The sequence below is a fragment of the Argentina silus genome, assembly GCF_951799395.1.
Source record: "Argentina silus genome assembly, chromosome: 6".
Classification (NCBI taxonomy): Eukaryota; Metazoa; Chordata; class Actinopteri; order Argentiniformes; family Argentinidae; genus Argentina; species Argentina silus.
The window spans coordinates 17,109,462-17,137,407 of record NC_139660.1 but is presented as its reverse complement, the minus strand read 5'-3'; the positions used below and the strand labels follow the sequence as shown (position 1 = coordinate 17,137,407).

Here is a 27,946-nt window from a genome sequence, read left to right as displayed (position 1 = left end):
ATGCTGCGAAGGAGCACTATCCATGTCTCTTTTGCTGGCCAAGCTTGGCCCCATTTGTTAAGGACAAACCATGAGATTGTGTAGGGAGTTTCCGAAAGGTGCTCGCTAGCTGAAATGTCAAGCACTGGCTGATATTCTGTTTTTCTTGCTTATTTCATAATGAAATCCAAATAATCCTAAATTGTTCTGGACTGTGTCCCGATTTTGGGTCATGATGTTTCCTATTGGGGACGGGTTTGGTGATTGGAATTAACATTACCTGCTCAATTTGTATTGTAGAATGCCACACTCAATGACCAAGAGAGAATAGGGGCCTTCTGGTGATCATATTCTCTATATTACTTTCCTTAGTTTGCAGGATACATGCTTTATGTTGGACTGCTCTAGCAGGTAATAAGGGGAAATTGGCTAGCTTGGTCTAGATTGTACAGTAGGTTGTTAGAATCTTTAAATGGCCCACTGAATCTCTCATTGGGTCCTAATTTCTTTTTATTGACTCAAATTGCCTCTAACGACATGATTATGTTTGCTGACGAATTGTTTCCTTTTTGGATGCAAACTCCCCCCATCTCAAATAATATGCCCATTCTCATCTCGATGTATCTCTATGCCAAACTGGCAAACAGCTTCCATAGAGATGCCCTCTTGAGTTTCCTCTAATGTTCTGTTGTCAGACCCGGAGGCCTAATCACCACACACTGGCACACAGTGGAGCGAGCTGCCACTGAAGGGGCCGGGAAAGAACTTTCTGGAATGTCTCCAGATGGCACAAGTAAAAGGGAGAGAGAGAGACCTGGCAGACAGACGGCTCGTTTTCTAAAGGGTTTTTTGGCAGCTACCTCAAAGTCCTGCTGTTTTGAAGTCCAGCCCGTGTTTGCGTGTGCACTGTCCCAGTGCACAATCAGTGGGCTGAGTAGAATTTGGATATTTAGTGATTTGCCTGACATGGATGCAAATAGTCTGAAGAAACACTGAGGAGTATGAGGAATAGCCTAGATGTAATGATCACTTTCTCTACCCAACAGACTGCGTAAACATCGAGATGTGGTGTAATTCTCATTTCTTATTGTCTCCCACCCCATTTGACACAGACATAGTGTGACAAGATATAAAACCCTTACCTTAGGGCGACTTATAGAGATGCCTGTTTAAATACTGTAGCCATTTTAATAGGCCCAGTCCTACACCAGCTGCAAGAGAGGAAGCTTATTGACGGAGTTACACATCGTTACGTTTCCTTACTTTCCATAGATATTAACAAGCCAGGGAATCTCCCCAGCTGGAGCTCATCATATAGGCAGTGCACCATCTGATGAAATCCTCTGAGCCTCCCAACTGTATAGAAACCCTATGGTGGGGTTGTAGAAGCTAATGCCTTGGACAGGTGTCTCTGGAAAAAGACTGGGGTGTACCCACCTCCAATGCTTTTAGGCGTTTAAAGCTTTCCTCAGCCCCCTTTTCTGGGTCATATGAGACTGCAGTAAAACTGGATGAGGTGTACAGCTTTTGTCCAGTCCATATGGTGTGTGTTATTGTGGCACCAGTCCGTCTCTGTAGCCGCCCCATATAAGAAGCCATAATAGGAGATATAGGAGTCTATGAAGTGTCGGTGGTGCGGTAATGTAAACCTAAGACGCTCACAGGGATCCGTTCATAAATACTCTACGTTACCTGCTGTTTGGGGGGTTGTGTTAACAAGACATATTTTACAAGTCAGTCCATAAAAGAGAACTGGTGTCATTGCTTGACTTCGTCTTGGTATAGCCTTTGTGTAGACATATTACAAAATATGTCTGTCTTATAGGATATCAGTTAACATTTTACTGACACCATTTGTAAAAATCCAACTGGTAGTTTTGTCTTAGTTATTCTAAAAGAAAGAGTTCTCTAGTTTAAGGTTTCTGAACATAATCCAATCTTTAATGACTTGTTTGTGAGATCCACACTAGCAGGAGAATGATGACCTTGTTTGTGGTAATGTTTGTACCTTTAAAGTTGCAACAACATCAGTTTTGAGCTGTGTTGACCTGGCCCATCTGCACTGCTGCAGTCTCTGGGGTTCGCTCAGAAGCAAAATCTGACTCATTGTCATTGATCAACCTCTCTCTGCCCCCCCCACTCTCGCCAGGGGGCTTTTTTTCTTTCTTTCTTTCTTTCTTTTTTTCTTTCTTCCTCCCCTTGATTTGCATGTCTTCTTTTGTTTATTACTGTTGTGTTTATCTCTACGGGAGAGAGGGCCAGAGTGTGACTCACCTCTGTTCTCCATCTGCCTTCCCCCACCATCCTTCTGCTACGGCTCTTAACCACCAACCGCCCACTCCACAATAGGACCTCTCAACCCTCACCCCAAAGCACTGTCTCCTTAGGGTCATATCGTCCCTCTCTCAAAGGGAGACAAGAGGAAAGATGTGTGTGTGTGAGTAAGCCCAGTTAGATTGAAACTAAGGAATAGAATAGACATCTTTTGTATTGTTGAGTCTTTTTTGCTTTTTGTCTAACGATGGATGATGAGCAAATCTTCAATCTTTTAGCTGCTTCTACCCTCTGTTAAATGCTTAATATTTCCTCTATGTCATTGATGTATTCATTTGTGATGAATTCTAATCAGCTCTGTGTTTGTTTTTCTCCTCAATGTACTAATGGTCCCTCTATCTGTCCCATTACAGACAGTGTGATAAAGGACAAAGAGTTTGAGGTGATGATGCAGATTGACTGTGAGGTCACAGATACCAGGATCCTCCACATCAAGTCCTCTAGTATCCCACCATTCCTTCGTGTCAACCGCACTGACACCCTCTACCCACCCTCAACAGCTGACAGCCAAGCCACACCTCCCGTTGGGGTGCTCATGGGTTCTGCATAAAACCCATCAACCAGCTGATGGTGGAACTCCATAACCAACCAGAAAAATGAAAACATGGAATTCAAAAAAATTGAACTGGGAAAAAAAAACACTTGTGATCCTATAATTCCGGAGTACATGTTTCTCTACACACACCCTCTCTCTCTTTCTAATTTTTGTATATTGAATAATTTTAAAGATGATACTTTATGATATACATTTGACAAGATGTTGTCGGAATTGGGTTTTTGTCTATCCTTGATTTGGGTGAATGTGAACTAGGAGTTATGACCAAGTGGAATACAGTCTTGGAATGAGAAGGTATCTTAAATGGTCAGTGTCAGTTTGCTACATTCATCCTCATCTCTGATGTCCGTCACGGTTGAAGGGGGCCTAAGACAAGGCCCTCGCTCTGTGTGTGGCTGGACTGAGTGCTCCCTGTGGCTCCAGACTCCCCGCAACAGGGTAATTGCTGGACAACAGCAGGGGGCAAAGCATTGAACCCTGAGTCACCCCATCACAACACAAATACTTTTACCTTATAGCATTTCCCCCAAGGCTGCCATTTTACTTTCTCTCTTCCCTCCCTCTCTCTCTTGTTTTTGCCTTCTTTTGTCCGTTAGCCTTTCTGAGAAACTAATTGAAGCTAATTAAATATGTCTGTGATGCTCTTGATGCTTGGTGTAATGAATTATTACAGCAAATAGAGGCACCATGCTGTACTCAGGAAGAAATCTGTAAAAGCTAGCAGTCCAACCACTAAAGTCTGAAAGGTTTTGGGTCACCGTTTTTTGTTGTGTTTTGTTTTGGTCATTGTACAGCTTATGAAGAACCTTTGTTTTATGTTTCTAAACCTCTGTTTGCACTGTGCTTGTCCTATATACTACTATGAGTGTGGGACTCTGCAGAAAGTTATTTATTTAAGTCCTCTGCTGATTCTCTGTCTTGGGATACAAGCTACATCTCCAATGTATTTTGAAATATCTATGAAAATACATTTAATATGCATATAGTCAATGTGTATAATCGTCTTCTCATTTAAGCAAATGAGAAGATTCTGATATTAGGTTTAATTTGGAGATAAGCGAATATATTGAAGGATGTGATGTTGGCTACATGAAGGTAATTTTTTCGTTTGTATGAGATCTATGACTTTTTTAATTGGGCAAATGGACTATTACCAGCTGAATACTCAGAAACAATTTCTATGAAAAATCATTGAAAAGTCTTTGAAAACCCTGACCATATAAATCAATTAACCTCAACATGTTGGTAAAGAGCACTACTCGGCATACACAACCTTTGTGTGTTTGGTTAGTTGTCATAGTGGCAAAGGATATTTTAACCCTGACCGTCCACTTTGACTAATTGCACTTTTATTGAAGTGCACTTAAAAGAAAGAATCTCTGTACTTACAGAATGTTTAGCCCACTGAAAATATACTTTTTTAAGGAATGATGTTGAAAAGATACTGAAAGCTTTGTTGCATGATGGTGTATACTGTATGATACCATCAATTTAATTTTGAATAACACAAGTTGATTTGCATCAGTGTAGATATATATATATATATATATATATATATATATATATATATATATATATATATATATAAAACTTACTTACATTCAGTCATTCATCTTATTTTTTTGTTGTGTTTTCATGCTCTGTTCTACTGGCCCATTGATACTTAAAGAAACATTAGCTTTGTTTTCTGTGGCTAGTATACTGTTCTGTAGGTACCCCAATTTTTGGCCTTTTTCATGTCAGGGAACAAGGGAAGTGAAGTGAAGTTTGAGTAGTACATTGTTACAGGGACAAAGGCAGTAGCTAGTTCGGAAGTTGGGTGTTTTTGAGTGTGGAGTACTGCATATATCATCTGCATGGTTGAGGGTTAATTTAACAGAGCAATAGCCTAAAGGTTTCCCCTCCTGTTATTGTAATGTTATTTTAGCGTTGTGTTTGAGAATTCTGATATCCTCTGTAGATGTTCAGCCCTTTAATATGGCCCTTTCCACTAATTTCAGTTGTGTATTGTGGTGTATGAATACGGAAACTGTCTGTTATATATATCATGCATTTCTTTATTTTGAAACGACATTTAATTCAGAACAATGACATTATTTTGACTGTGTCCTGTGATAATTCAGGTAGCAATTACACAACCTGATTATGTTTTTTGGTATCACATTGCCAAAGTCAATAAAACACTGGATTGATATTGAATGTTTGTGTGTGTGTCTGTATGGGCATGAGGAGGGTTCCTGACTATTTCCTTCTTGGGTCAAGTGACTCCTGAAATTTAATGTATGAGATGGAGGGGGTTCAAAATGGGACCTTTATAGAGTATGCACTGCTGGATGGTTTGTGCTACAGTAACTCAATTGATTTAAGTAAGAGACAAGGAAAATTACGGTGTGGAATGCTCCTGTTTTTTTCCAGACTTGTGGGTCTCTTGTCTTTTTTTTAGCCAGTTGCTCTCCGTCCTGACAGTTTCCAGATTAGATTACCACTTACAGGAGGTAATTATAGCCACTTTGACTTCAACTGTGAATTAAAACCTACACAGGAGACATTTTCAGTTCATACTGTCAGTCTTTTATTGTAGTCTCTTCAAAACAGTACAATCTGATATAAAAGGAATAAGTGCTTTCACAAGACAAAAGGTCAACAGCTATCTGTGATATGTCAACAAAGTATGGTATATGTACAGAGATTCAAAGAAAAAAGGTATATAAAAATAAAGTATAAAAGTGTATAACACAAAATAGTGACATTGACCCACAAGTTTTATTTATGTTATGTTTTCATAATTGGGAATAAACAGTGTTGATGGAGCACTTTAAAACAAGTATTGTTTTTAAGTGCTGTCTCTATAAAGTATTGTATGTGTATTGTTGTCTGTATAAATGTATGGCTTCCTTTACACCCAGGTCTTGATTAGGACTTCCCAGGACATCATCTCTACATTCATGTATCTTTCAATGGTTTTATATTACAGTATATACAACTATGCTATATAGATTACAGCAACAGTTTCACATAGCTTCACTACTCTTTAAATTTGTCAGGTGAAGAGAAATAATTAGTTGACAAGAGGCTGAATGTTGTGCCCAAAAATCATATTCAGAGAAAGAATAAAATTAAGCTTCTTAAAGGCTGATGCATCACAACAAGGATGGCCTAGTGGACTGGTCTACAATCCACTTAAACTCATAGAATTAGTTTGCTCTTTTAATTTCAAACAACTCTTTTATACAAAAAGTGCCATAACCTTTGCCTCCCTCCTACAGAGGGTCTACATAGGCAAATTTTACATTGTATGTGACCTGGTGTCCGTTGTCCCAGGCATACAGCCTACTCTCCTTGGGGTTATAGTCGATCTGAGTGGTGTAGGTGTAGTTGTTGGTGAAGGGCGTTCTGGGAATCATCTGAGTGTTGGTGTGTGTGTCAAAGGCGTATGCCAGGTTGGCATCCTTGCGGTCATAACTGTCGACCGCGTACAGAACGCCACACACAATGAAGCAGTTCCCATAGCGTTCTCGTCTGAGCCCTGTTCTCCAGGTGGTCTCTCTCTGCATGCTGAGATCAGTGGGGTTCAGCCGCGTCAGAACAATCACTTCCTGGAGGAAACCCTCATCGTCCAGCGCAGGGTAGATGATCCACAGGCCACTCTCGTCCACGGCAAAGTCTATGTCGGAGTGGCCGCGCCATTGCCATGGTGACGATGCTTCCTCGAACACAGCGTCGTGCAGCATGGTCCAGGCCTCGACGTAGCGCAGGCGTAGGTCATACTTGATGATGTCACGGGAAAAGGCACGGTTGTAGTAGAAGGCCCCATCGTAGACCACATGACCTGTGCCGATCCAGTTATAGGGAAGCTTGTAGGAGTTGGTGAAGCGACCTAATGAGAGGAACAGAGACAAGAGCACAGAGAGAGTATGACGATACACTTTATTTTCATTTATTTAACCTAAACACGAAGGGCTGGTTTCCCAGACACAGATTAAGCTTTATCCTAGACTAAAAAACATCTTCAATGGAGATTCTCCATTGACAATGTGATTTAGTCCATGACTGGTCTTAATCCATGTCCAGGTAACTGCCCCTAAAGACCACAGAAAAGGTGGTGATACACTCAACCAACTGGTTTCAATATAACACTGTGAAGACAGCCTGTAAAGACAGCCCTTTGTGAAGAAATCCACAAGCAAATGAATGATTGATTGTGAAATTGTTGAATATTGTCTCCATTTGTGGCATTGGTAAGACTAAGTACCTTGTTTAAAGACTTCCATATTGCGGAACTCAAGTAGGTTGTTTCCATAGTAGTAGTTTGTAACATAAATCTTGTCGTGATTAGCCAGCGGATCCTTCATCCATGCGCCCTCGTTGCGACCGTAGGTGTTGTGAGTGACAGGTTCTGAGATTGTGGCCAAAGTGTCCTTACATTCCCCTTTGAAGGACATACAGTACTCAGTTATACTACATTATATATATATATATATATATATATATATATATATATATATACCACATTTGATCATTTTACCAGTGGACTTGTACTGTACATGTAAAGTATCTCAAATTAAATTAAAAATTCTCAAATTAACCTTCAATAGGAAGTCAAATAAAATCCTACCAGGCTTCCTTTGGGGTGTGTCTTCAAAGCTCTCCCCCGGTTCCACTGGTTCCACCGTTATCTGCTCTTCCTCCTCCTCCCAGCTGATGCTGTACTTGCGTTTGCCAGGGGGAGTGTGGCTGGTGCTGGTGGTGGTGGTGGTGGTAGTGGTGGAGGTCATAGAGGTGGTGGAGAAGGGTGGAGTCGTGGTGGTGGAAGAGGAGGAGGTGGTCTGTCTTTGTGTCGTAGGAGACATAGTCAACCCAGAGGTGGAGGTGTACTCTGTTTTCCTCTCTGTCGTTGGCGATGTGGTAGCTGTGGTAACGGCCTGTATGGAGATAGTTGTTGTTGGGACTGTGGTAATTATTGGAGCTCTGGTCGTGGCAGAAGTTGTGGTGCCAATTGTAGTGGCTATCGTGGTTGTGGTGGTCGAAGCGTCTTTAGTCAAGATTGGTCCTTCAGTGGTCACCTCATCTGTAGTAGTAATAGTGCTGGCCATGGTGTGTGCTGTGTCTTTCACCTTGGTTTTCATGGTGATGATAGGTGTCTTAGTGGTAGTGAGCCTAGTAGTCTCCTTGGCTACAGGTACCTGAGTGGTTATGGTTGTGTTCATGCTTGCTGTTGTGTGTGGTCCCTTTGTGGTCTCTGGCGTAAGGCTGGCAGAGGTGCTGGCTGGTTTGACCATGATGGGGATGGGGTGTTTAGTTACTCTTGTAATGGTCTGACCAGTGGTCTGGACCACAGTTGAGTTCATAACACTGTGCCTGTTCATGGTGACCGTTTGCTTGGCAATGGATGTTCCATCTGGAGTATTTCCCATAGTGGATGGGGTGGTCTTTGCAACCGTATCCACATGCTCGTAGGGCGTTGCCATGGCATCGGTGGACACCTCCACGGTGGTGGTGGTGGCAGGCTCTGTTTGGATTCGCTGTGTTGATTGGCTGGTCTGCTTGGCCTTTGCCTCTGGTCTTGCACTCTTTGGCCGAGCTGGTCTTGGTCCCGCCCTCACTCTGGCCCTGGGAGGCGTGGCTCTGTGTTCGAGGAGCTGCTCCTCGATGAGGAGGTTGACTGGGCCATCAGCACTGAATCCATCATACTCAAAAACTGGTCAGCGAGGGAAAAACACTAGTTGAAAACATTTTTCCAAAAGTGTGTATGTAAATGTATAATGGTGGTTATTATGGATGTCATCATTAAATAAGGCTTGAGTTGAGTCACTACAGTGACTGCATATGGTTGAATAGTAAAGACCACAGCCCAGTAAACAAACATAGTAAGGTATTTCTGACTTTACACAAACAAGTAGTCCTGGTCCTCTCCCACAACACAAACAGTTGTAAAAGAGACAAAGGGCCAGGATGTTTGTGTCTCTGAGGCTTTGTGGATGCGTTAGCCACAGCAGATGACAGAGTAACTCAGTGCTTGTTTTCCCTTCCCTGTATTTTATGAGAATGCTTGGTTCGCAAAGTCTCCACGCTGCACAGAGCAGCTTGCCAAATGTTTTAAATCTGTGGAGTCTCTAGCAAGGCAGCTGGACTAGTGCTACACTAGAGCTTCATTAGCAATGAGTGGGACATAGAACAGATTTATCATAACTATCATAAGATGGTTGTGAAAGCCATGATAAAAAAAACCTCAACGGAGTTCTAAAATGCTTTATGATAATATGATCAGTCATGAAATGTTTCTACATCATATTCTCTATACTTTTAAGGGGAAAGAAAAGGCTTGATCGTTTTAGATACAGTAACCAGAATGTTTGGACTTACAGTTCTCCCCTGGCTCCCCATCATCAGCCAACATTTGGTCAGATTTGTAGAAGGTCATCCCCCTGATAACCATCCCATTAGGGCCCGTCTTCACCCCCTGGGACACTTCCTGGTCGGCTCCAACCACAGTGGTCACCTTGGGGGTTACCTGTGTCGTGGGGTGGGGACCATCACTCTTCAGGGAGGACCTGAAGAACTCATGTTTCCCAACAAACCTCTCCTCATACCTCTCCTGTCAATGAGATAAAGCAGTTTGTAAAATAAACAAGTATCCAAATACAATTGATTATATAATAACTATTTTGGCAAAATAAATTGGCTCAGTGCTTGATGATTTTGCGTGTTTTCTAAATCTCCTTTTTCGACATTCTGGTAATTGTCATAGTATGTTTTGACAAGTGAAGGAAAGAAAAACATGAACACACACTCTTGAGAAAACATATTAATATATTGAATCATTTGAACATTGTTTCCAGGTCCGCCCCTCACTGCTGGACAGTGTCTCCACCTCAGGTTAAGAGTGTAATGGATCCAGATCATGCCAGAGGCGTTAGCTCGTCTGGACACATCTCTGATGGACTCTCTGATGTGAATAATCCACTGGATTTGCCAAGTCTCAAATTATCTCAGTAATTATTGGAATATTCTATGTGCCTCTTTCTAAATCACTGTGTTTACTGGGAAAGAGAGGTGTGGAAAAAGCGTGTTTTTGGTCAAATGGTTTTGATGAAGGCACAACATGCGACAAGGCGATTATTGACATAATCATTGGTTTCCATTTTCAAAACCAGGCACTGACTGACTGTGCTGGCAATTAGGCAGAGGAGGTCATGATTGTGAGAAAAAAATAAAAGTAAATACAAATATTTTGTCAGGAAATCTATCAGTGTCATGCATTAGGCCTAACCCTAGGCATGACTGCACCGTGCAAACATGTGGAATTTAAGACTAATCTTTTCTGTGGGCAATAGGCACACATCACTGGTCTCCTCATTCTCTTGATCAAAAACCTGGCAGCCCCACAAGGCCCCACCCACCTCTGTGTTCTGATATGCTGCGGCCCTGTCACTCAGCTCACTGAGTCTCTTCCTCTTCTCCTGACGTAAGGGGAGTGAGGTTGTGGGTGGGTTCTCTTTGACCTGTGGCTGGGCAGGGGTAGGTGTCTCTGGGCCAGCCTCATCCTTGGTGTGGTTCTGAGAGACTGCCTGGATGGATGCAATTAGACAGGACAGGTTTAAAAGACAACTGTGGTGAGATTGGCATAATGACAATGTTAGGAAATACTGTTTTCACAAGCATATTGAGCTACAAACTTATGTTTAGGAACATTTTATTGATTTTTAAGTACTAGGCATCCAAAATAGTTATTGTTATTCTTAAAAGTTGTTATGCTTCAGGCAGATTTTAATTTCCATCATTTAAGGAAAGCCTGGTTGGACACACCTTCCAAGTCTGTAAAGAGCAGTGGCCTGTGGCAGGCAGTATAATTGAACCACCAATAGAGTAGAATAATTGTCCCTGTGAGGGTGTTTCATTAGACCCATGGGTACCTACTGGGTCTAGAGGCCAACTCACAGTGGTTTCTTCACCCAACTGGCTGAGATTGTTCAAATTTACAGCATAAACATCCAGTCCTCTTACGGCTGGCTTGAGACTTCAGCCAGGAGGTGTTCTCAGTTTTCATTAGGTGTGGTTCACCCCCTCTATGCCCAGTAAAGGCCAGTATTGACACACTCTTTCTGAAGTCTGATGGCTGACTTACCTTTTCAATATTCTCTACTCGATCCAGAAGCTTTGTGGTGATGGAGTGCAGCTTCAGTAGATCCATGCCATAGAATGATCCCTCCAGCAATTCAATTATTGTGGAGAGCTGAAAATATCAAGCAGATTCCATCAGCTGGTTCAGCTCTCATTCTCATCCATCAGCTCTCATTCTATGTAAGACGTCCATACATGTGCACAAAATCAAAGTAAACATCTAGCTCCTCTGTGCAAATGGGAAGGACAGATTACAAATAAATACCTTCATTATTTAAAAAATAATAATAATAAAAAAACAAAAGTATACAAAGTTGCATCGACCTGGCCCACGTTCAGAGCCATATCGTATTGGGGATTTGAACTACTCTAATGCGTAAGTGCGGTCACCTTTATGTTCTCTTTTCCGGCTTCCCGTAGCTTTTTCAGCCTGAAGTCCCCCTCGCACGGGTTCAAGGCCGACGGCGGGGCGATGCAGGCGCACTTGCACTCTGGTCCAGATGTGATAGTCTCCACTGTGTAGAAGTCCTGCGCCGTTGCGCTCCCCTCTTCAATCCGCCGGCAGGCGCTCCTGCTCAGGGGTCTGACAACACATTTACACCGACAGTCAGAGCCTTCCGAGAGGGCTTTCACTTTGTCATAATCACCCAGCAGCTACAAAGAGAAGAGGACGGACGCATTTTCCACCACGTAGAATCAGAACACATAAAAACATAAAAATGGGGGGCTATTCATAGTGTGCTGTTGCTTATATATTGCTCTATATATATATATATATATATAGAGAGAGAGAGAGAGAGGGAGAGAGAGAAAGAGAGAGAGAGAGAGAGAGAGAGAGAGAGAGATATTCCTCATGTCACAGAAATAGCAATAGCCTACAGAATTGTCTAGTCCCAATGTTGGCACCATGAGCCTACCTGAGTGAGGATGTTCTGGCTGTCCATCTCCTGCTGCAGTGTGTTATTGTGTTCTCTGAGGTCCTCTTTGTGATCAGAATTAATCCCAGAATTGGCCTCCACGGGTACGACCGTGCGCCCTTTTGGCGCTGCAGAACACCATGCCAAAAATGCGCACCAGATAACGCACACAAACTTCAATTTAGCCATAACGTAAAGAGAGCAGAGGACACACGCTGAAAATGATGGGTTTTCTCGGCAGGCACAGACTGCCTGTCACTCGATTTTATTTTCTCTGCCTTTTAATTTTCATAGCAAATAGCCTAGAAACCCCCCGAAATAACGAATTACATAAATGGGAACTTCACAGCTGTCCGCATCTCATTCTGCCACCAGCTTCATGTGAAATCAAATAATAGCTATCTCTAGTTGGTAAATTGAAAGCAAGTGTTGTATGGTCCCTTGTGTGTCTGCATCTGCTGCAAGTGACTGCGCTGATGAGAGGGACTGCGTTTGACTCACAGTAGAGTGGAGACAGAAGACCTGACGAAAGGGGCAAGGAGGGATTTAACTGCGCACAGTGCGCCTATGCTAGGTGAAGCGCGCAGTCACAAACACATGATTTTCCTTAATCCGTCCATTTTAACACAGCCTGGCGGCTATTACATCTCCTTATTGTAATTGTAATAAATATTGGGAAAATACCTGCGTATGTAAAGTCATTCAAATTAGTTGATTCGAACTCAAAGTTATTTTGTGAATTTACGTCTGATCAAATCCAGCGCATTTGGAAACGGTACATCTATTCCTAACCCAACAGAAAATATGGTCTTTGGCGCCCTCTCGCAATACATGTATTCAATAACAACATGCAAGCACACCCTTATAATACTTTATTTAATTTAAGGCACATACAGTGGTTATTCGAATGCATCTGATACATCTGTTATCAAAAACAGGTGAGGCAACCTAGGTATTACTGACAAAGTAAACCCAATACAAAAAGTAATGATAAACACTTGGAGTCTGTCTTACACAGTAGTGGAACTCTATGATCAATGGCGTCCATAGGAACAACAACCATTTTAGAGTCCAATTTAAAAAAAATCACTCATAATAATCACATCCTTCATTCGAAGCCGATCTCACAAATATACAACCACACCAAAAGGTCTTCAACATCACAAATTACATTTTAAGAACCATTGTAGTTTGTATTTTAGTGCATTTTCTCTCTGAGTGCATGATTTTTTATCAGACTCAAATGTTGTTTCTTGTAGACTAAAATAGTAAAGTGCCAGGCCCTACATCTGAACCCCATTTCCCAAAACATGAATTGCACTGAGATCAAACTTTAAGATAAACCTCCACAGAAATTTTATAAATAGGTAGCAAAGAGCATGTTTTATCTGTAAGAGCCTTCTTTCTCTCGAAGGCCCAACACAAATCAAAAACATTTGCTCTGCTGACTGAGGACCATTATTGAACCACTACATCTATCTTTAGGATGATGATATTAGCCCAATTAAAGATCTAGGAACATGCTTCAGCTTGTTTTGTTTAGATAGAAACACATTCTAGGCTCCCACTGTCCCCCCACACCCCTGCTTCTCCATCCCCTCAACTGCTGCCACAGGCAGGACGAGGTGAGAGATGCGGCTCCACAGTCCACTAAACTTGTCCATGTCCATCTCATCATAGGCTGCTGGGTGGTCTGAGGAGAGAAACTTCGCCTGGAGGTGATCATCCACCATCTCCTCCACCATACTCAGGCTCAAATGGGACGACACCTCTTCTTCTCTCTCCAGCAGCACAGTGAAGATCAGCAAAGCCTTCTTGTAGGCAGCGTTTTCGTGGTCGCAGTAGCGGTAGAAGATAAGGGTGGAGCCCGGAGGCAGCTCCTCAAACCGGTGGATGACGGCCACAGGCTTGTCCCCCTCGAAGGCGCCCCGCAGCTGACCATCAATGTCCAGCTTCACCTGGTCGCTGTCCTGGGTGGCTTTGCTAGCGCCATCAATGTGTAGAACAGAGGCATTGTGGGCAGAGGAGTAGGCGGAGGCCAGGCGATGGGCCAGGCAGTGCAGTGTCTTCTCAGCTCTGCGGCCGGCTGTCAGGATCAGGCTGACGGGCTCTGTGGGCTGGGCCATCTGGAGGTGCCTCTCCAGGTGGATCATGCTCCTCCTCCATAGCTCCGGGCGCTGGCCAGGGAACTCTGCCTCCACCCTCTTCCTCTCCCTGAGGAAGATGTCTACTTGGCTGATCTTTGCCTGCTCAGGTGGTAATGGAGTACTGTTAAACCACATCACCAGGACGGAACAAAACGCTAGCAGAATCCCCAGAATAACAGCTGCATTACCTAAGGGGGGCAGAAGAAAAGGCTGCTGTTATATGTTGTTTAGAAATTCACCGGTTGAAAATACCAAATCAACCAGTACTTAGTACCCCTTCCAGCCCCCTGGACACATACTACAGCAAGTACAGTAGAAGAGAGTAACAAGAAGTGAAACAGACCCTTCTGTCTAGTAGTCAGATGGATACATGGAAACAGTAGTCTTACGTTCTTTAGCAGTCCCAGAAGGTTCTTCAGCCGTCCCAAAAGGTTTTTTAGCCGTCCCAGAAGGTTTTTTAGCCGTCCCAGAAGGTTCTTCAGCCGTCCCAGAAGGTTTTTTAGCCGTCCCAGAAGGTTTTTTAGCCGTCCCAGAAGGTTCTTCAGCCGTCCCAGAAGGTTCTTTAGCCGTGCCAGAAGGTTCTTCAGCAGTCCCAGAAGGTTCTTCAGCCGTCCCAGAAGGTTCTTTAGCAGTCCCAGAAGGTTCTTCAGCCGTCCCAGAAGGTTCATCAGAAGTCCCAGAGCTTTGGTTTAAGGTGAAGGCCGAGGGCTCTAGAACTTTTTTTTTGCCACTCAGACCTAACCAGGAATAAAACAAACAACAACAACAACAATTATAATACTCTCATAAAAAGCAACAGTAGGTAAAAGACAGCAAACCAATAATTTACCATAACTAAGTTCTAAACTAAATTCTCAATGTCATCTGATAACAAAATTAAAGATTTTAGGTGGGTCTTGAATGTGCCCAGGCATTCTTACCCTTTCTAAGCTCACTGTATAGGTTGTCTGGGTCCTGTTGTTGCTCAGGAGGAAGTCCGTCTCCATGGTCACTCTCTGTATAGAGACATAATCAGAGATTCTGGTTACTACTAACTACAGTCAAAAGGGATTACTAACTACAGTCAAAAGGGATTACTAACTACAGTCAAAAGCTTCTAATGTCTAGCCTAAGAACTGAATGGAAAAGGGAATCTTACTGGAAGGTTTGTCAGTTGTCTGGTCAGTTGATTTTCCAATTACAGGGGAGGTCTCTCCACTCATCTCTTGAAGGGCAGTGATGACATTCTCACCATCCACTTCATTGGCCTGATTTAGACTCACTGCCACCCCAGTAGGAAGCAACAACAAAAACAGAGACCAAGAAGTGAGCCAGAATCCCGAAAATCATTGAACGCTACATAATCTACTGCAAAACCTTACTTATCTCACCATCAGTATAAGCATTTTCTATATTTTCGCTGGGGCTGGGATCTTCTTCAGTTGTATTTTTTTCTGTTGCACTCTGCTTTATACTAGTCTCCTTTTGTTCATGTTCATTGCTAGCTGTGCCGTTGCCCACAATGGTGGATGAGAGGTTGTCCCTGTCCCCAGTGCCTGAGAAAAAGTTAAGCAAGAAAGACATTAATTGGTTATTCTAATTGACTTGTTAGGAATACATTGATTGAGTCATTAGTTGAATGTAACCTGTAGCAAGTAAGCATACCTGTCTGGGTGGGGTCCGCCTCTGCCATTTTTTGGGGGGTAAGGGCACCTTACTCACAGTAAACCATTGGATTTCAAATTCGCTGTAAAAGGAGAGTCAAATCATCAGTCACATTAACATACATATGACAATGCAACTCGTTTCCATTATGAACTGGTTCACTTTTGCAAGTGCACAATACTTGAGTAAGCATTTAGTAATGATGTTTGTTGCTTGTTAGCCAAGACATTCAAGAAGAAAGCTGTCTCAGAACGTAGAATGTTAGCAAGCAGTGAATGCCAGTATTGAGTGAGCGTGTTCATATAGCTAGCTAATACTGTTCATATAGCTAGCTAATACTGTAGCAAATCATTCCCAGGCGGTTCTAGGTACCTGGTTAGCCAAACTAGCAAATGTTGACCTTTGTAGCCAACTGGCAAGCGGCTATAATTTTCTAGTAACCTCATACCTCTGCAGATTTAGCTAGCTACCAGTATATCGTTGAAATTCAGGGTTCTCCCCATAGAATAAAAAGAGTTAGGGTTAGCGTGCGGCACGCTGATACAGTAACTATCTTTGATTGCTATCTTTGATAAAAAGTGAAAGCGTTACGTTTTCATGAGTCGGTTTTAATAATTCAATCCAGCGCCTCCTTGTTAACAAATCTTACCAGAAGTCCTACTTCTTCCACAGATTATTCCTCTAATCTAGTTTGTAATGTGATGCCTTGATACAGTGAGGACTAACGTTATCCAGCAAACTAGAGGTTCATTATACATACAGAAATGTTGTTTCCAACGAAATCGATGCAGATAGGACTCATTTCCGGTTGTCAGGGTGTTCTGTCATCAATGTTCCGCGTCCTAGGAAATGCTTTTTGAGAACTTCATGTAGTCTTAACATTTGATTCGCACTATATACGGTAGTGCAACCATGGATTCTGAAGTTTTACAAAATAATGCTGCTCAACCGGCAAGGAGGACGTTGACAAGACAATCGGCGAGAGGTTTGTCATCTAAGTTATTTTAGTTTACTAGTTTATCCTGTACGAGCTTGCTTGTTGGCTAACGTTAGCCTGCCATCTTGTAGGTAGTGCTTTTCAACATTGACATGAATGACGTGAGCTAGCAATATCACATCATTAGCCGGCGGTATCGTAGCTAGCTAGTACAATCGATTTGTTGTAGCTACTCACTGTCTACAATGAGTTAAATCAACAATCGCAAGTAGTGATAACGGATTCTAGATATCTAGCTAACAAGCTAACGTTGTTGCCACTTGTTATTGTTCTTTTTCTAACCCTCGCCAGCAGTTAATATTGAGTTGACACCCAGAGGTCCACTCAAGAGGAAGAGAAGAGGGGCAGAGAACAAGATCCCATCCACAACTGTCAACGGCAAAGAAATTGAAGAGGCTTCAGATGAAGGTAAAATACATTGACTAGTAGTCAAACTATTCGATTAGGGCAGTTGTTAAGTTATTATTCCTCTTGGAGCATACAGTTGATTCCTACTTGCTTTCCCAACTCAAGAGTCCCCCAACAAAAAGAGTAAATCAGAGATTGGAGTGGATTGCAGCAGTGATGAGGATGAGATGGATGTCCTGGAAACAGATGAGGATCAAAATATGGGGCAAAATGAGGACCATGAGATGATTGCAGAGGAAGATTCCTACCACCATGTCACACAGCAGAAACGTGAGATTTTCATTGGACACTACTACCAGTTGCCCTATTTTCTTAGAATAGCCTAGATGGCCAGCAGGGATCCTTTTGTCCAGGCCAATTCAATGTTATATTCTAGGTTTGCTATTAGTCCATCATGTCAAATGTATCTGTTGTCCTGAGACAGGTTCCTTTGGTAAACATCAGATGGGGGACATTAACTTACCCAAGACAGTTAGGATCAACTCAACGGTTGATCCCACCTTGTACCTACGGAGCCGCAGATCCATTCATCCAGAGGGTCCAGATACAGAGTGTCTCAAAGCCAAGAGAGGTATGGCCTCATTTTACTCTCAAGCCTAAGACGTCTTATGATTCAGGATCAGTAAAAGACCAAACTAATGTTTTTCATAAAGCAATGTTCATGAAGGCCATGTGTCTTTTTTTTCCTCCAGTGGAACCTTCTAGGAGAGGTGCTGCTGGCTCTACCAAGTCTGCAACCCAACTCAGACCGCTGGAGAACCGACCAGAGGTTCTGACTTTCAAGAGAAGCAGCATGTCAGAGTACAAGGAGAAAATGGAGGGGAAAGCTAAAGCCATCGGTAACAGACTTAAATGTTGGTAGTCCTTGTAGTGAAGGGGTCTGAATACTTTCCGAATGCACTGTAGATCAAAGGGGTAAAACACTACAAGACCAGATGGCAAACTAAGTTCTTGGTCAGACCACTCGGCTGGACCCAGAGCATGGACTTGTTGCCTGATACACAAGTAAAGGATTCCTATAAAATCCAGAAGTTGTTGCTGTCCTTTATTTTATTACAATAGTTGATGTCAAAATAAGGTATCATTTATTAATCATTTATTAAACACTCTTGACATGATGTTTTTCTCTCTGTAGGTATTTCTGGAGCCAACCACTGTAGTGTTAACCCCATCTCTAAAGTATCCCACACATTGAGACCTCGGGTGAACAACGTTCCTACTCAAAAAGAAACCTCTCGACTCCCAAAGCAAGGTACTGGGCATGTACACGTGTTTGGCTATTTTTTTTAAATAGTTCAGACTGGCATGGCTTGAACATGTTTGTGGTAGTCTTTTAGCACAATTGTAGTTAATTTGTAACACTTTATAATTTTTTACAGCTTGAAACTTTTTCAATACTTCAATATTTTCTTTGTTTATCCCTTCAGACATTAAAAAAAAGAAAAAATCAGCTGACTGCAAGGGACATTCTGGGTCATCCTCTAGAGGTAAGTTTTAGTCTATTTTTTTTTTCTTCATATTATTTGCAATCGTATAATCTATTAAAGAAGCACCCAGAGTTGAGCACCCCATTCCCGAAATTAATTTATAATTGTATAATGTGCGCCATACAGTATGTCTGGTCTGTCTCTAAGTTGTCCTCTCGTCCTAACAGGGTGCATATGGATGATGTGTCAGGTTCTGATACTGCTTGCCTCAGTTGGTTTGGGTGTCCTATGCTACCAGAACCTCCCAGTACGCCATGGGCCTGCAGGTGGTGATCACCACCCAGCCTGGCCTGTGAAACCAGGGGAGTTTCTGGCTCAGTTTTCTGCCTTGGAGGCCTTGTTCCCCAGCCAACGCTCTGAGCTGTGGAGGAGGAGCAGGATCCACTTGGAGGGGCACCTCCAGACGGCCCAGCCCACAGAGCCCGTCAGCCTGATCCTGACAGCTGGCCGCAGAGCTGAGAAGACGTTGCACTGCCTGGCCCATCGCCTGGCCTCCGCCTACTCCTCCGCCCTCAATGCTTCTGTCCTTCACATCGAAGGAGCTAGCAAAGCCACCCAGGACAGCGACGAAGTTAAGCTAGACATTGATGGTCAGCTGCGGGACGCCTTTGAGGGGGACAAGCCTGTGGCCATCATCCACCGCTTTGAGGAGCTGCCTCCGGGCTCCACCCTCATCTTCTACCGCTACTGTGACCACGAAAACGCTGCCTACAAGCGGGTGTTCCTGCTCTTCACTGTGCTTCTGCCGGAAGAGCAGGTGGGGGAGGAGCTCAGTCTGAATGAGGTGGAGGAGAAGGTGCAGGACTATATCCATAAGAGGCTTTTGGGCTCTGACAGCCAGGCCTCCTTTAACACAATGGACATGGACAAGTTTGGTGGACTGTGGAGCCGCATCTCCCATCTCATCCTGCCTGTGGCAGCAGAGGAGAGGATAGAGCAGACAGGTTGCAATGACTAAACTAGGCAAAGTCAGATGACAGGTTAGAACCAGGCCCTTCTCAGCCCCTCTCCCTCTCCTCGGAACAACCAAATGACTGGGCTCTGTAGCTGAGGAGTGATGTGTGGATCAGCCTGCCTGGGCACTCTGCTGTCTGTGCAGTAGGTCTTCACAGTTGGACCGAGAAGTGAAACCTTTTTGAGGCTGTGTGCTCTTTTTCAGAGATTGATACGCTGGTGTATTCAGACCAACATTAAGATGCTGGGCAACGGCTGTTTTGTTTGGTCTTATATTTCTCATCAATTTCCCAGCCAGGTTATGAAATGCAGAAGTAACTGCTGAGTGAATGTCTGGGTTAAGAACAGCAGGTGTTGTGAGTAGTTTCATTCCAGACCAAAAGTTTTCCCACACAGATGTACAGCATTGATTTTTATTAGATATCTATTGGTTGATGATTTTCTTGTTTTTTGTTGAATCATAAATTGTTAGCACTTTGTTTTACAACTTCAGCTCTGTAAGGGACTGCATTTAAATGAAAAATAATGTCCTTTAACAAACAATTTCCAGTAATTGTTAATATGATGTATTGGACTATTTTTGTAAATCCCATAATTTCACCCTTGAATATAAAATGACAAAAATTGAATTTATTTTACACTGTTAAAATGTTCATGTGTAGATATTTTAAGATATGACTTCATTCCTTTATTTCCCATGCACATGATTGGGAAACATTTTTTGCACGAATCTAATTATCTGGTTGTACTTCTTACCAGTTTACCCGAAGGAATGTCACACATGAAGACGGCCATTATAAACATTTTTCATGCATCAGGTTTGTATCTGTACAGGTCTGCATGTTATTGTATATTGTTTGGCTGTATTGACTGAATCAGAAGTATTATTAAACTACTGTATATTTGGAAGGTTATTTTTCTGAGGTTGAGATATATTTTCTTTAGAAAACTCGACCATAAAGAGGGCACAGAAAAAAAACTACGTTTATCAAACAGATACCTAGCACAATATATTTACAGTAGAATTTAAATTGAACTAACTGGTTTTCATCAAAAATATCATATAACTGGGTCTACCAGTCAGAGATTGTGCCTTATAGAAAATGTTCATCATTGATATGGAGCATATTGTTGAAATGTTGTACCAAAATAGTCACTGTTGCTATGAATAACTAACCAATAACTGGGACTGTAGTTATTCAATAACTTTGCAATAGCAACAAGGTCAGACTGGTAAGAACAGATTTGTTAAGTAGTTAGATGCAGCTGTTAGAAATATTGAAGACACTCAACCTAATGCAACCCTTTCATCTGATCACATGAATTTGTATTACTGATGTCTACATTGAAATGCTCTGAGCTTGTGCTGACATTGTAATATTGAGATGTATTAATTTGTATCACTCAAATGTGTTTGTTGCTGTTTTTGGTTTCTTAATAAAGATTATTTTAATACCTGTTGTAGACTGACCTTATTTATAATGTGAGATGTGATAACAGTTTTCTTCACTCATCTCTCACCAAGGCCTTGGTGACATTAAATATGTTGATTTCTTCACCACTAGGTAGAGACAAAGTAAAACAGAAGCACCGTTAAATTTGCACAGTTAAATTTGCACAGTCAACTTTGACAGCTCAACTCAAGTGATTGAGCCACATCGTTGTGAACAGTTGTGAACACTGACCTAAAAGCATCCGATGTATCCATACTATATGATGAGACACTGAGATGACTGTGTACTTGTGTTGGAATGTATTGTGTTCCAGTTTGCTAGAGGTGAATAAAAGTGAGTTGTCTTCACAGCAAGAGGAAGTTGTAGATTATAGGTTGGGTTGTTAATCATTAACTGGGTGTCATAGGCGATTTATTATTCCCGTATACCTTAATCTATCTTGGCCACAGATTTGTTTTCTGGGTGGCAGGTGGATCCACTGTACTCAAGTACACTGTAGAGGGCTATCAGTCATGGCCAGTTAAGTGCATAAAATAGAAAAATCTGAACACTCTTTTAAAACACATCACTCCTCTCTCTCTCTAGCACTATGCAATCTTAAAATGTTGTCATGGAAACATCAGGAAGTCCAGATCACAATGTTCTCTTCAGAGATTGTGATTGTGATTGTGGTTGCTCCTAAAATACAAGGAAGAAAAAAATCCCTTTGAGGTTACAATTCAAACACTGAATTTATATTATCTAAACAAATCTAAAGTTATGTCTCGGTGGTGTCTTGAGGCAGGTGTAGAAATTAGTGACATGTAAATGCATTATTTAGCCGACAGGGTATTTGTACAGTTCTCTGGAAAGAGAACAGAGCAACTACTGTTGCACAGACAATATAGAAACAGCGGACAAACAAGGAACGTATAAGGAAGTCACCTCACTGTAAAATAAACAACCTTTTGGGCTTGACATGGAACAGTTCTTTAATTGCATATACTGTAGTAAATCATGGAATATTACCTTTTGAGAAGCTACTTCATTAATTCCTATTGATAATTGCAGGGGTCCAGTTCAACATCAATTAAAAAAGTTGCAGATAAATCAGTCATGATACAATATTACACAGCATGTGATGAGAGAATAATTTACAGTTAAGATAAAAAATAATGAAAAACAAGGTTTACAGTGCCTGTGTAATTTACAGTTAAGATAAAAAAAATGAAAACAAGATTTACAGTGCCTGCATGTAAAAATACTGCAGTACTGTTATAAAATGTGTTTCAATGCAATTACTCTATAAGTAAATTCCAACTATAAGAGCCACTGTAAAGCATATCTTTCCAAGAATGAAGGTAACTGTGAGGATTGTCTTAAATGGTATCTGAAAAGAAGAAAGGGACTTGGTAAATGTGCGAATTAAGGAAAGACAATTACCTGTCACGCCCTCCACTTCCACCCAGCCTGAGCCAGTATCTCTCTCTCTCCTGTCTGTCTGTGTGTGTGTGTGTGTGTGTGGCCGTGGCCGTGGCCCAGGCTCCAGTTATCCAGTTTCATCATCATCTCCACCTGCTCGATCTACACAACTGTGGTTCATCATCTCATCAACTTGCAGTATTTAAATCCCGGCATCCCATCCACTCATCGCCAGATCGTTTGTTGTTCTTACATGTCATTCTCACTCTCGGCTGCTTAGTAGCAATTTTCTCTCAGAAGTTTCCTGTGTCTAATCACGCTCTCTCTGTGCTTTAGTGCCACTGCCCGGTTTCTGCCTACCTGCCCTGTCTGCCTGTCTACCTGCCCTACCTACTTGTCCTACCTGCCTGCCTGCCCTGCCTACCCTGACACCCAGCCCTGCTTATCATTTCATCCTGCCTTCCCGTTCCCCTGTTCCTTCATTGAAACCTCTATATACGTGTCCTGCGCTTGGGGTCTTTAGCTCTGACCATAACATTACCTATGATAATGGTAAGAAATAACAGGATTTATGCTTTATTGAGCTCCAAAGTGGGTTCATGCTGATCTGCAAACTGATGTTGAATTTCCAAATTGGTTAAAATTTAGTCAAGGTTAGGGTCAGGGTTAAGGCTTTGGTTAAAATTAGGGTTAGGATAAATGATATGTAGAGTGAGATTATCTCACCATTCTCCTGGGGACTATCCATTTGTCATCCATTCCTGAACGTCCTGCAAGGAGACAAAAAACAAAACATGTAGTTGATCTACTTTAATAATTTCACTGAAATGCCCAGATCTTGCACCATGTGTTGAGATGTTAATTTTCACCGATCTTGCTCCTCCTTCGATGGATCTGGTTACAGCAGAGGTGTATGTACATGAAGAAAACCAAGAGATCCCAAGTTGTATAACCTCCCATCACTTTTAGCAGCCAGCAGACTGAGTGGTACTTCTGAATCCTCCACAGTCCCACAAAGATAGCAGCCACTGTGTGTGAGAAATGAAAAATGTGCCGGTAGAGAGAGAGAGAGAGATGGAGGGAATAATTATGTTTGGTGGAGCAATGCGAATGGTAAAATGGCCAGATAAAACAAAACTTGACAGCAGCACACTGCTGCATTAACTTTAACCAAAATGAGAAATTCTATACCTGCAAAAACCTCATTTATGAAGGAAATCACTCTGAGCACCCAATCACAGATGGACCTCCTGAGACAGACACAAATCATAGAATACTAACGTATTATACAAATTAATACTAATTAAAATGTTTAGCACTTATTTTCATGCTGAAATTTGATTGACTCACAGTTCATGGCTGGGTCTAAAAGGCAAAAGAGCAATAATGATTTCTACCAGGCTCAGCATCACAACCACCCCCTCAAGAACGACAAGCGTCACCTATAACACACAAGCAAACACATATCAAAATCATACTTTTAATTTCTCCAGGACTAATAATATCCAAAACTGATGACTTGACATGGAATTGACCACAACCCAGAAAAACAATACAATTGTCCCAGTAACTGACTGGCAGAGATGTCTGTAACGTCTGTGATTAACACTCACAAAAATGGGTTCACTCAGTAGCAAAAGACTGAAGGCAATGATGACTGCTGCTATAGAGAGTGACATCATAGCTGTGAGCACCTGAAAGAAACAATGTTGTCAATTAATGTAATAAAACTGAACACAAAAGCAAATCTGGTGTATCTGATGACAGCACAAATAACTTAACAAGAAAACAGTTCAGGCAAGGGAATCCATTGTTCAGCTCAAACAGTTCCTAAACTGGGGACACTAAAAGTGCCAGCAGTAACGTATAAAAAGCCATATCATGTCTCATTCACCTTATTCAGAAGTGTTCTGCCTCTAAGAAGACTCTTGGTAAATTGCGGCGGATGAATGAGATGCGCACAAAGCATACACAGTTCGCTTTCTAATACCTGATATTAAACATAAACGCACGCACGCACGCACACACACACACACACACACACACACACACACACAGACACACACACACACACACACACACACACACACACAAACACACACACACACAAACACACTGTTATAACACAAGGTACAGCGCTATTGCACACATGCGTGTCACTGCAGTGCTACATTCAAAATACACAAACCATGCACTGAATACTGTATAAAGCACACCCCTGCCCACATTAAGATCTTCTTTTTCTCAAGGGGCGGTTTCTTTGTTACCAAAACCCAACAACCCCATTTGCATAAAAAACATCAAACATCACATCTTATCCTACAGTAGGCCTACATACAAAAGGCTCAAGACGAGGTTCAGCAGTGGGGACATGGGATGTTTTGCTGGTGGAGCCAGGTGTTTGCAGTGTTGTTGTAACTGTAGATGTAGATGGGTGGGATGTGGACGGGTCTGGTGTAGTAGTAGTAGTAGATGTGGACGGGTCTGGTGTAGTAGTAGTAGTAGATGTGGACGGGTCTGGGGTGGTAGTAGTAGTAGATGTGGACGGGTCTGGTGTAGTAGTAGTAGTAGATGTGGACGGGTCTGGGGTGGTAGTAGTAGTAGATGTGGACGGGTCTGGTGTAGTAGTAGTAGTAGATGTGGACGGGTCTGGTGTAGTAGTAGTAGTAGATGTGGACGGGTCTGGTGTAGTAGTAGTAGTAGATGTGGACGGGTCTGGTGTAGTAGTAGTAGTAGATGTGGACGGGTCTGGTGTAGTAGTAGTAGTAGATGTGGACGGGTCTGGTGTAGTAGTAGTAGTAGATGTGGACGGGTCTGGGGTGGTAGTAGTAGTAGATGTGGACAGGTCTGGGGTAGTAGTAGTAGTAGATGTGGACGGGTCTGGTGTAGTAGTAGTAGTAGATGTGGACGGGTCTGGGGTAGTAGTAGTAGTAGATGTGGACAGGTCTGGGGTAGTAGTAGTAGTAGATGTGGACGGGTCTGGCGTAGTAGTAGTAGTAGTAGTAGTAGTAGTAACAGTAGTAGTAGGAGCAGGAAAAGGAGGGGGAAGCCAGAATTTAAAGAAGTCTTCAACAAATGTGACTCTGAAATACATGAATAAACATGATTTCAGACTATTTGAGCTGATACTACAGTATGTACCAATTCAGAGGTAATAGTCCAAGATAATACATTAATAGTTCTATAAGATGAATGGATACACATTTCGCTTTTATTCCTACATACTGTACTGTATGTCTTACACATACAGTACAGTAATCTGAGTCTTAAACTACCATGTCACAGTAAATTACATCAGTGCAATTTTTCATAAACTGACTTAAAGCTGCTGATTAGTATTGATAAAAGAAACAGTTGGTAGCTTACACAGAGAGTTAGCAATATTTTCCCTCTCTTGACAATGTTGATATCAAAGTCAACATGTCATCATGTGGTACAGTAGGGTTTAGTCCTGACTTGTTAGGTAACAAGCCCTGTGCTGTTCCACCTCCACCTAACCCTAACCCTTGCGTCTAGTATACGTTTTTCTCATTGCAATCACTTTAAAGATACTTTTAATTGGGTAGTGTGACAACAGCATAGTTAATTAATAAATTAACAATGACCTGAAACAGAAATGTCCATATGTTGTTGCTGTCCAGTTGGCATTGAATGATATCTTGGGTGAATTAGTACATTGAAGAACAGCACAATCCTAGACAGAGAGAGAGAAGTTAAACTGTGCTCAAGGCTGAATAATTTGGTATAAGATGTACTTGGATTCAATTCAAAGCACTACAAGGTCTGCATCAGATTACATTTTTCATCATTAGTCTGGTCATGAGATTAATGCTTGACCAAATGAGATGTGGGGGAAAGTGGTGAGGGGATAAATAGTAGGCAATAAGAGGGTAACAACATAGTGTAAATGCATGTTTTACATTAGACTTACTGGTTTCTCATTGCAAGTGAGGAGCAAGCCCAGAGAGGTATAATTGCTGAGCAGACTGAACATGCCAACAGGGGAGCCATCCTGTTCCTCCCGAGCCTCCAACATAAACCCCTTAAACGTCTTGCCAGGATTAGCTTGGAGTGTCACTGTGAAAATAAATACAAAAACAGCCAGGTATAGACGAAAGAAATGTGATTATAGGAGGTAAGCTACCTGGTTTTGTCTCAACTGATAGACTCTTCTGGGGGAGATGTCTGAACCGCATGGACGACATTATCACCTGACATACAGGCTACTACAGTCTATTCTGATGGGCATCTTGAATACTTACGTATTCATCAGCACTATGAAGCCAAACACATGCATGCATAAACACACAGAGATTAGTTTGTTTAGATCTTTACCTGTAATCTGTTCTCCAGATTGGGAAATGACGCATTCAGGGCTGACTGTAAAGGGTGATGGATTGGTCTGAGGTGGGATGGGGGGTTGATCATAACCGTGATGTATAGGATGCATTGTGATAATGGCCTCCTGTAAATTGTCAAAACTAGCAACATCACTGTACCCAGTCACAGCTGTGTTGGCATGAACTCCAAACCAAATGCAAAGGACCATCTGGAGGGAGCACATCTGGAAAACAGGAAAAAGGGTGTGGGGCAATTTAATATATATACTGTGCCCTGTGTAAGTAATGGGACAGTGAAGCATTGTTTCTTCTTTTGGCTCTCCACTCAAAAGTTTGGATTTTAAATCAAAGTACTATGAAGTTAAAGTACAGATTATCATATTTTATATGATGGCATTTGTGTACATATTGGTTTCACCATTCAGACATTATGTGTATTAGTGTAACCAAAAGTAGTAGGACAGATTTATCAAACATCCTAATTGTTTAGTATTTGGTCGATGTTTCACAGATGAGGTGGTATGCTGTAAATCTTGGACAGATCCTTTTTTCTCAAAATGTTCCTCTTGTAATCACTCTGGTACATGATAATATTAATCGTATCTGTCCTTTTTCGAGACCTCTGCAGGCTTTTTAGGTACCTTTTAGCATACTGTCACCTGACCATCCTTTTTGAGGATAACTAGTGGTTTGCACCTTGCAGTGAAGTATCTGTAGTTTGGCTGGTGACAAATTCTGTGGATGGTACTGCAGTCTCTGACACATTCACCCCTACCTCCTGGACAGTGTTCCTGATCTGTGGTTGACAGTCGTTTTGGGGGTTTTCTTAATTATGGTGAGCATACTTGGCCTACCAGCCCGTTCGTGATTGCTGAGCTTTATCTTTTTAATAATGTTGAATGGCTTCCTTGACTTTCATTGACACCTCTTTGGTCCTCATGTTGACAGACACCAATAGTAAACTCCAAAGGCAAATGCAAAGCCAAGAATCAATACTCGACTTTGACAGCTCTATTATGCCTGTACAAATTATGTGATGGAACACTCCTTATTTACCAGAAACTCCTGTCAAGCCAATTGTCCCATTACTTTTGAGTAACCAATATGTACACAGCTACAATCAAATAAAAGCTGAGAGTCTCTTTTTTAACCTCATAGTAATTGTTTGATTTCAAATCCAAACGTTTGAAATGTAGAGCCAAAAGAA

The 27,946-nt window shown here is 42.0% G+C and overlaps 5 protein-coding genes across 9 annotated transcripts in view; 2 read left to right on the top strand and 3 right to left on the bottom strand.

Annotated features, from left to right (window-relative positions):
* The window catches only part of atf6 (activating transcription factor 6), a 31,261-nt gene extending 26,193 nt beyond the window's left edge, over nucleotides 1-5,068 (top strand). For both annotated transcript variants that reach the window (XM_083671166.1, XM_083671165.1), the window contains exon 16: nucleotides 2,667-5,068. In XM_083671166.1, coding sequence (XP_083527292.1) covers nucleotides 2,667-2,863 — 197 coding nt within the window. In that variant the 3' untranslated portion in view covers nucleotides 2,864-5,068. The remainder of the gene's footprint in view (nucleotides 1-2,666) is intronic.
* Nucleotides 5,069-5,444: 376 nt separating this feature from the next.
* On the bottom strand, nucleotides 5,445-12,347 carry olfml2ba (olfactomedin-like 2Ba). The gene is made up of 8 exons (XM_083672168.1): nucleotides 11,908-12,347; nucleotides 11,381-11,644; nucleotides 10,995-11,102; nucleotides 10,270-10,437; nucleotides 9,233-9,464; nucleotides 7,485-8,567; nucleotides 7,122-7,298; nucleotides 5,445-6,746 (listed from the first exon to the last, which is right to left on the bottom strand). Exons 1-8 carry the CDS (start codon nucleotides 12,094-12,096, stop codon nucleotides 6,130-6,132), a joined length of 2,838 nt encoding a protein of 945 aa, XP_083528294.1. The 5' UTR covers nucleotides 12,097-12,347; the 3' UTR covers nucleotides 5,445-6,129.
* Nucleotides 12,348-12,764: 417 nt separating this feature from the next.
* Nucleotides 12,765-16,486, bottom strand: LOC310806160 (uncharacterized protein). 3 transcript variants are annotated; one of them, XM_083672164.1, is made up of 7 exons: nucleotides 16,459-16,486; nucleotides 15,699-15,780; nucleotides 15,416-15,589; nucleotides 15,193-15,315; nucleotides 14,975-15,049; nucleotides 14,444-14,791; nucleotides 12,765-14,242 (listed from the first exon to the last, which is right to left on the bottom strand). In XM_083672164.1, exons 2-7 carry the CDS (start codon nucleotides 15,724-15,726, stop codon nucleotides 13,464-13,466), a joined length of 1,527 nt encoding a protein of 508 aa, XP_083528290.1. In that variant the 5' UTR covers nucleotides 15,727-15,780; nucleotides 16,459-16,486; the 3' UTR covers nucleotides 12,765-13,463. The 3 variants fall into 3 exon arrangements, with proteins under 3 accessions (XP_083528290.1, XP_083528289.1, XP_083528291.1); XM_083672163.1 differs by having other exon boundaries at nucleotides 16,348-16,483; XM_083672165.1 differs by having other exon boundaries at nucleotides 15,425-15,589; nucleotides 16,348-16,483.
* A 56-nt stretch (nucleotides 16,487-16,542) lies between these two features.
* Nucleotides 16,543-20,985, top strand: LOC310806159 (torsin-1A-interacting protein 1-like). Of its 2 annotated transcripts, none has more exons than XM_083672161.1 (8): nucleotides 16,543-16,683; nucleotides 16,987-17,103; nucleotides 17,209-17,373; nucleotides 17,528-17,674; nucleotides 17,796-17,942; nucleotides 18,239-18,355; nucleotides 18,531-18,590; nucleotides 18,758-20,985. In XM_083672161.1, exons 1-8 carry the CDS (start codon nucleotides 16,611-16,613, stop codon nucleotides 19,546-19,548), a joined length of 1,617 nt encoding a protein of 538 aa, XP_083528287.1. In that variant the 5' UTR covers nucleotides 16,543-16,610; the 3' UTR covers nucleotides 19,549-20,985. The 2 variants fall into 2 exon arrangements, with proteins under 2 accessions (XP_083528287.1, XP_083528288.1); XM_083672162.1 differs by having other exon boundaries at nucleotides 16,554-16,683; nucleotides 16,990-17,103.
* A 1,289-nt stretch (nucleotides 20,986-22,274) lies between these two features.
* Nucleotides 22,275-26,604, bottom strand: LOC310806288 (uncharacterized protein; the record flags this gene model as incomplete). The annotated part of the gene is made up of 10 exons (XM_083672340.1): nucleotides 22,275-22,367; nucleotides 23,126-23,169; nucleotides 23,269-23,427; nucleotides 23,591-23,649; nucleotides 23,750-23,841; nucleotides 24,013-24,093; nucleotides 24,294-24,397; nucleotides 24,819-25,345; nucleotides 26,320-26,476; nucleotides 26,544-26,604. 10 exons carry the CDS (start codon nucleotides 26,602-26,604, stop codon nucleotides 22,281-22,283), a joined length of 1,371 nt encoding a protein of 456 aa, XP_083528466.1. The 3' UTR covers nucleotides 22,275-22,280.
* Between the last annotated feature and the right edge of the window lie 1,342 nt (nucleotides 26,605-27,946).

Excerpts from the sequence above, each read along its gene's own strand:
- LOC310806159 (XM_083672161.1), top strand. The coding sequence starts at position 16,611 with ATGGATTCTGAAGTTTTACAAAATAATGCTGCTCAACCGGCAAGGAGG. Across the intron at positions 17,374-17,527 it reads CCATGTCACACAGCAGAAAC|GTTCCTTTGGTAAACATCAG; the intron begins GTGAGATTTTCA and ends GTCCTGAGACAG. Across the intron at positions 18,591-18,757 it reads TTCTGGGTCATCCTCTAGAG|GGTGCATATGGATGATGTGT; the intron begins GTAAGTTTTAGT and ends TCGTCCTAACAG.
- olfml2ba (XM_083672168.1), bottom strand. The coding sequence starts at position 12,096 with ATGGCTAAATTGAAGTTTGTGTGCGTTATCTGGTGCGCATTTTTGGCA. Across the intron at positions 8,568-9,232 it reads TGGGGAGCCAGGGGAGAACT|TTTTTGAGTATGATGGATTC; the intron begins GTAAGTCCAAAC and ends CTCGCTGACCAG. Across the intron at positions 6,747-7,121 it reads TATGGAAGTCTTTAAACAAG|GTCGCTTCACCAACTCCTAC; the intron begins GTACTTAGTCTT and ends TCCTCTCATTAG.
- LOC310806160 (XM_083672164.1), bottom strand. The coding sequence starts at position 15,726 with ATGGCAGAGGCGGACCCCACCCAGACAG. Across the intron at positions 15,316-15,415 it reads TTATACTGATGGTGAGATAA|TGAGTCTAAATCAGGCCAAT; the intron begins GTAAGGTTTTGC and ends CTGGGGTGGCAG. Across the intron at positions 14,792-14,974 it reads ATACAGTGAGCTTAGAAAGG|GTCTGAGTGGCAAAAAAAAA; the intron begins GTAAGAATGCCT and ends ATTCCTGGTTAG.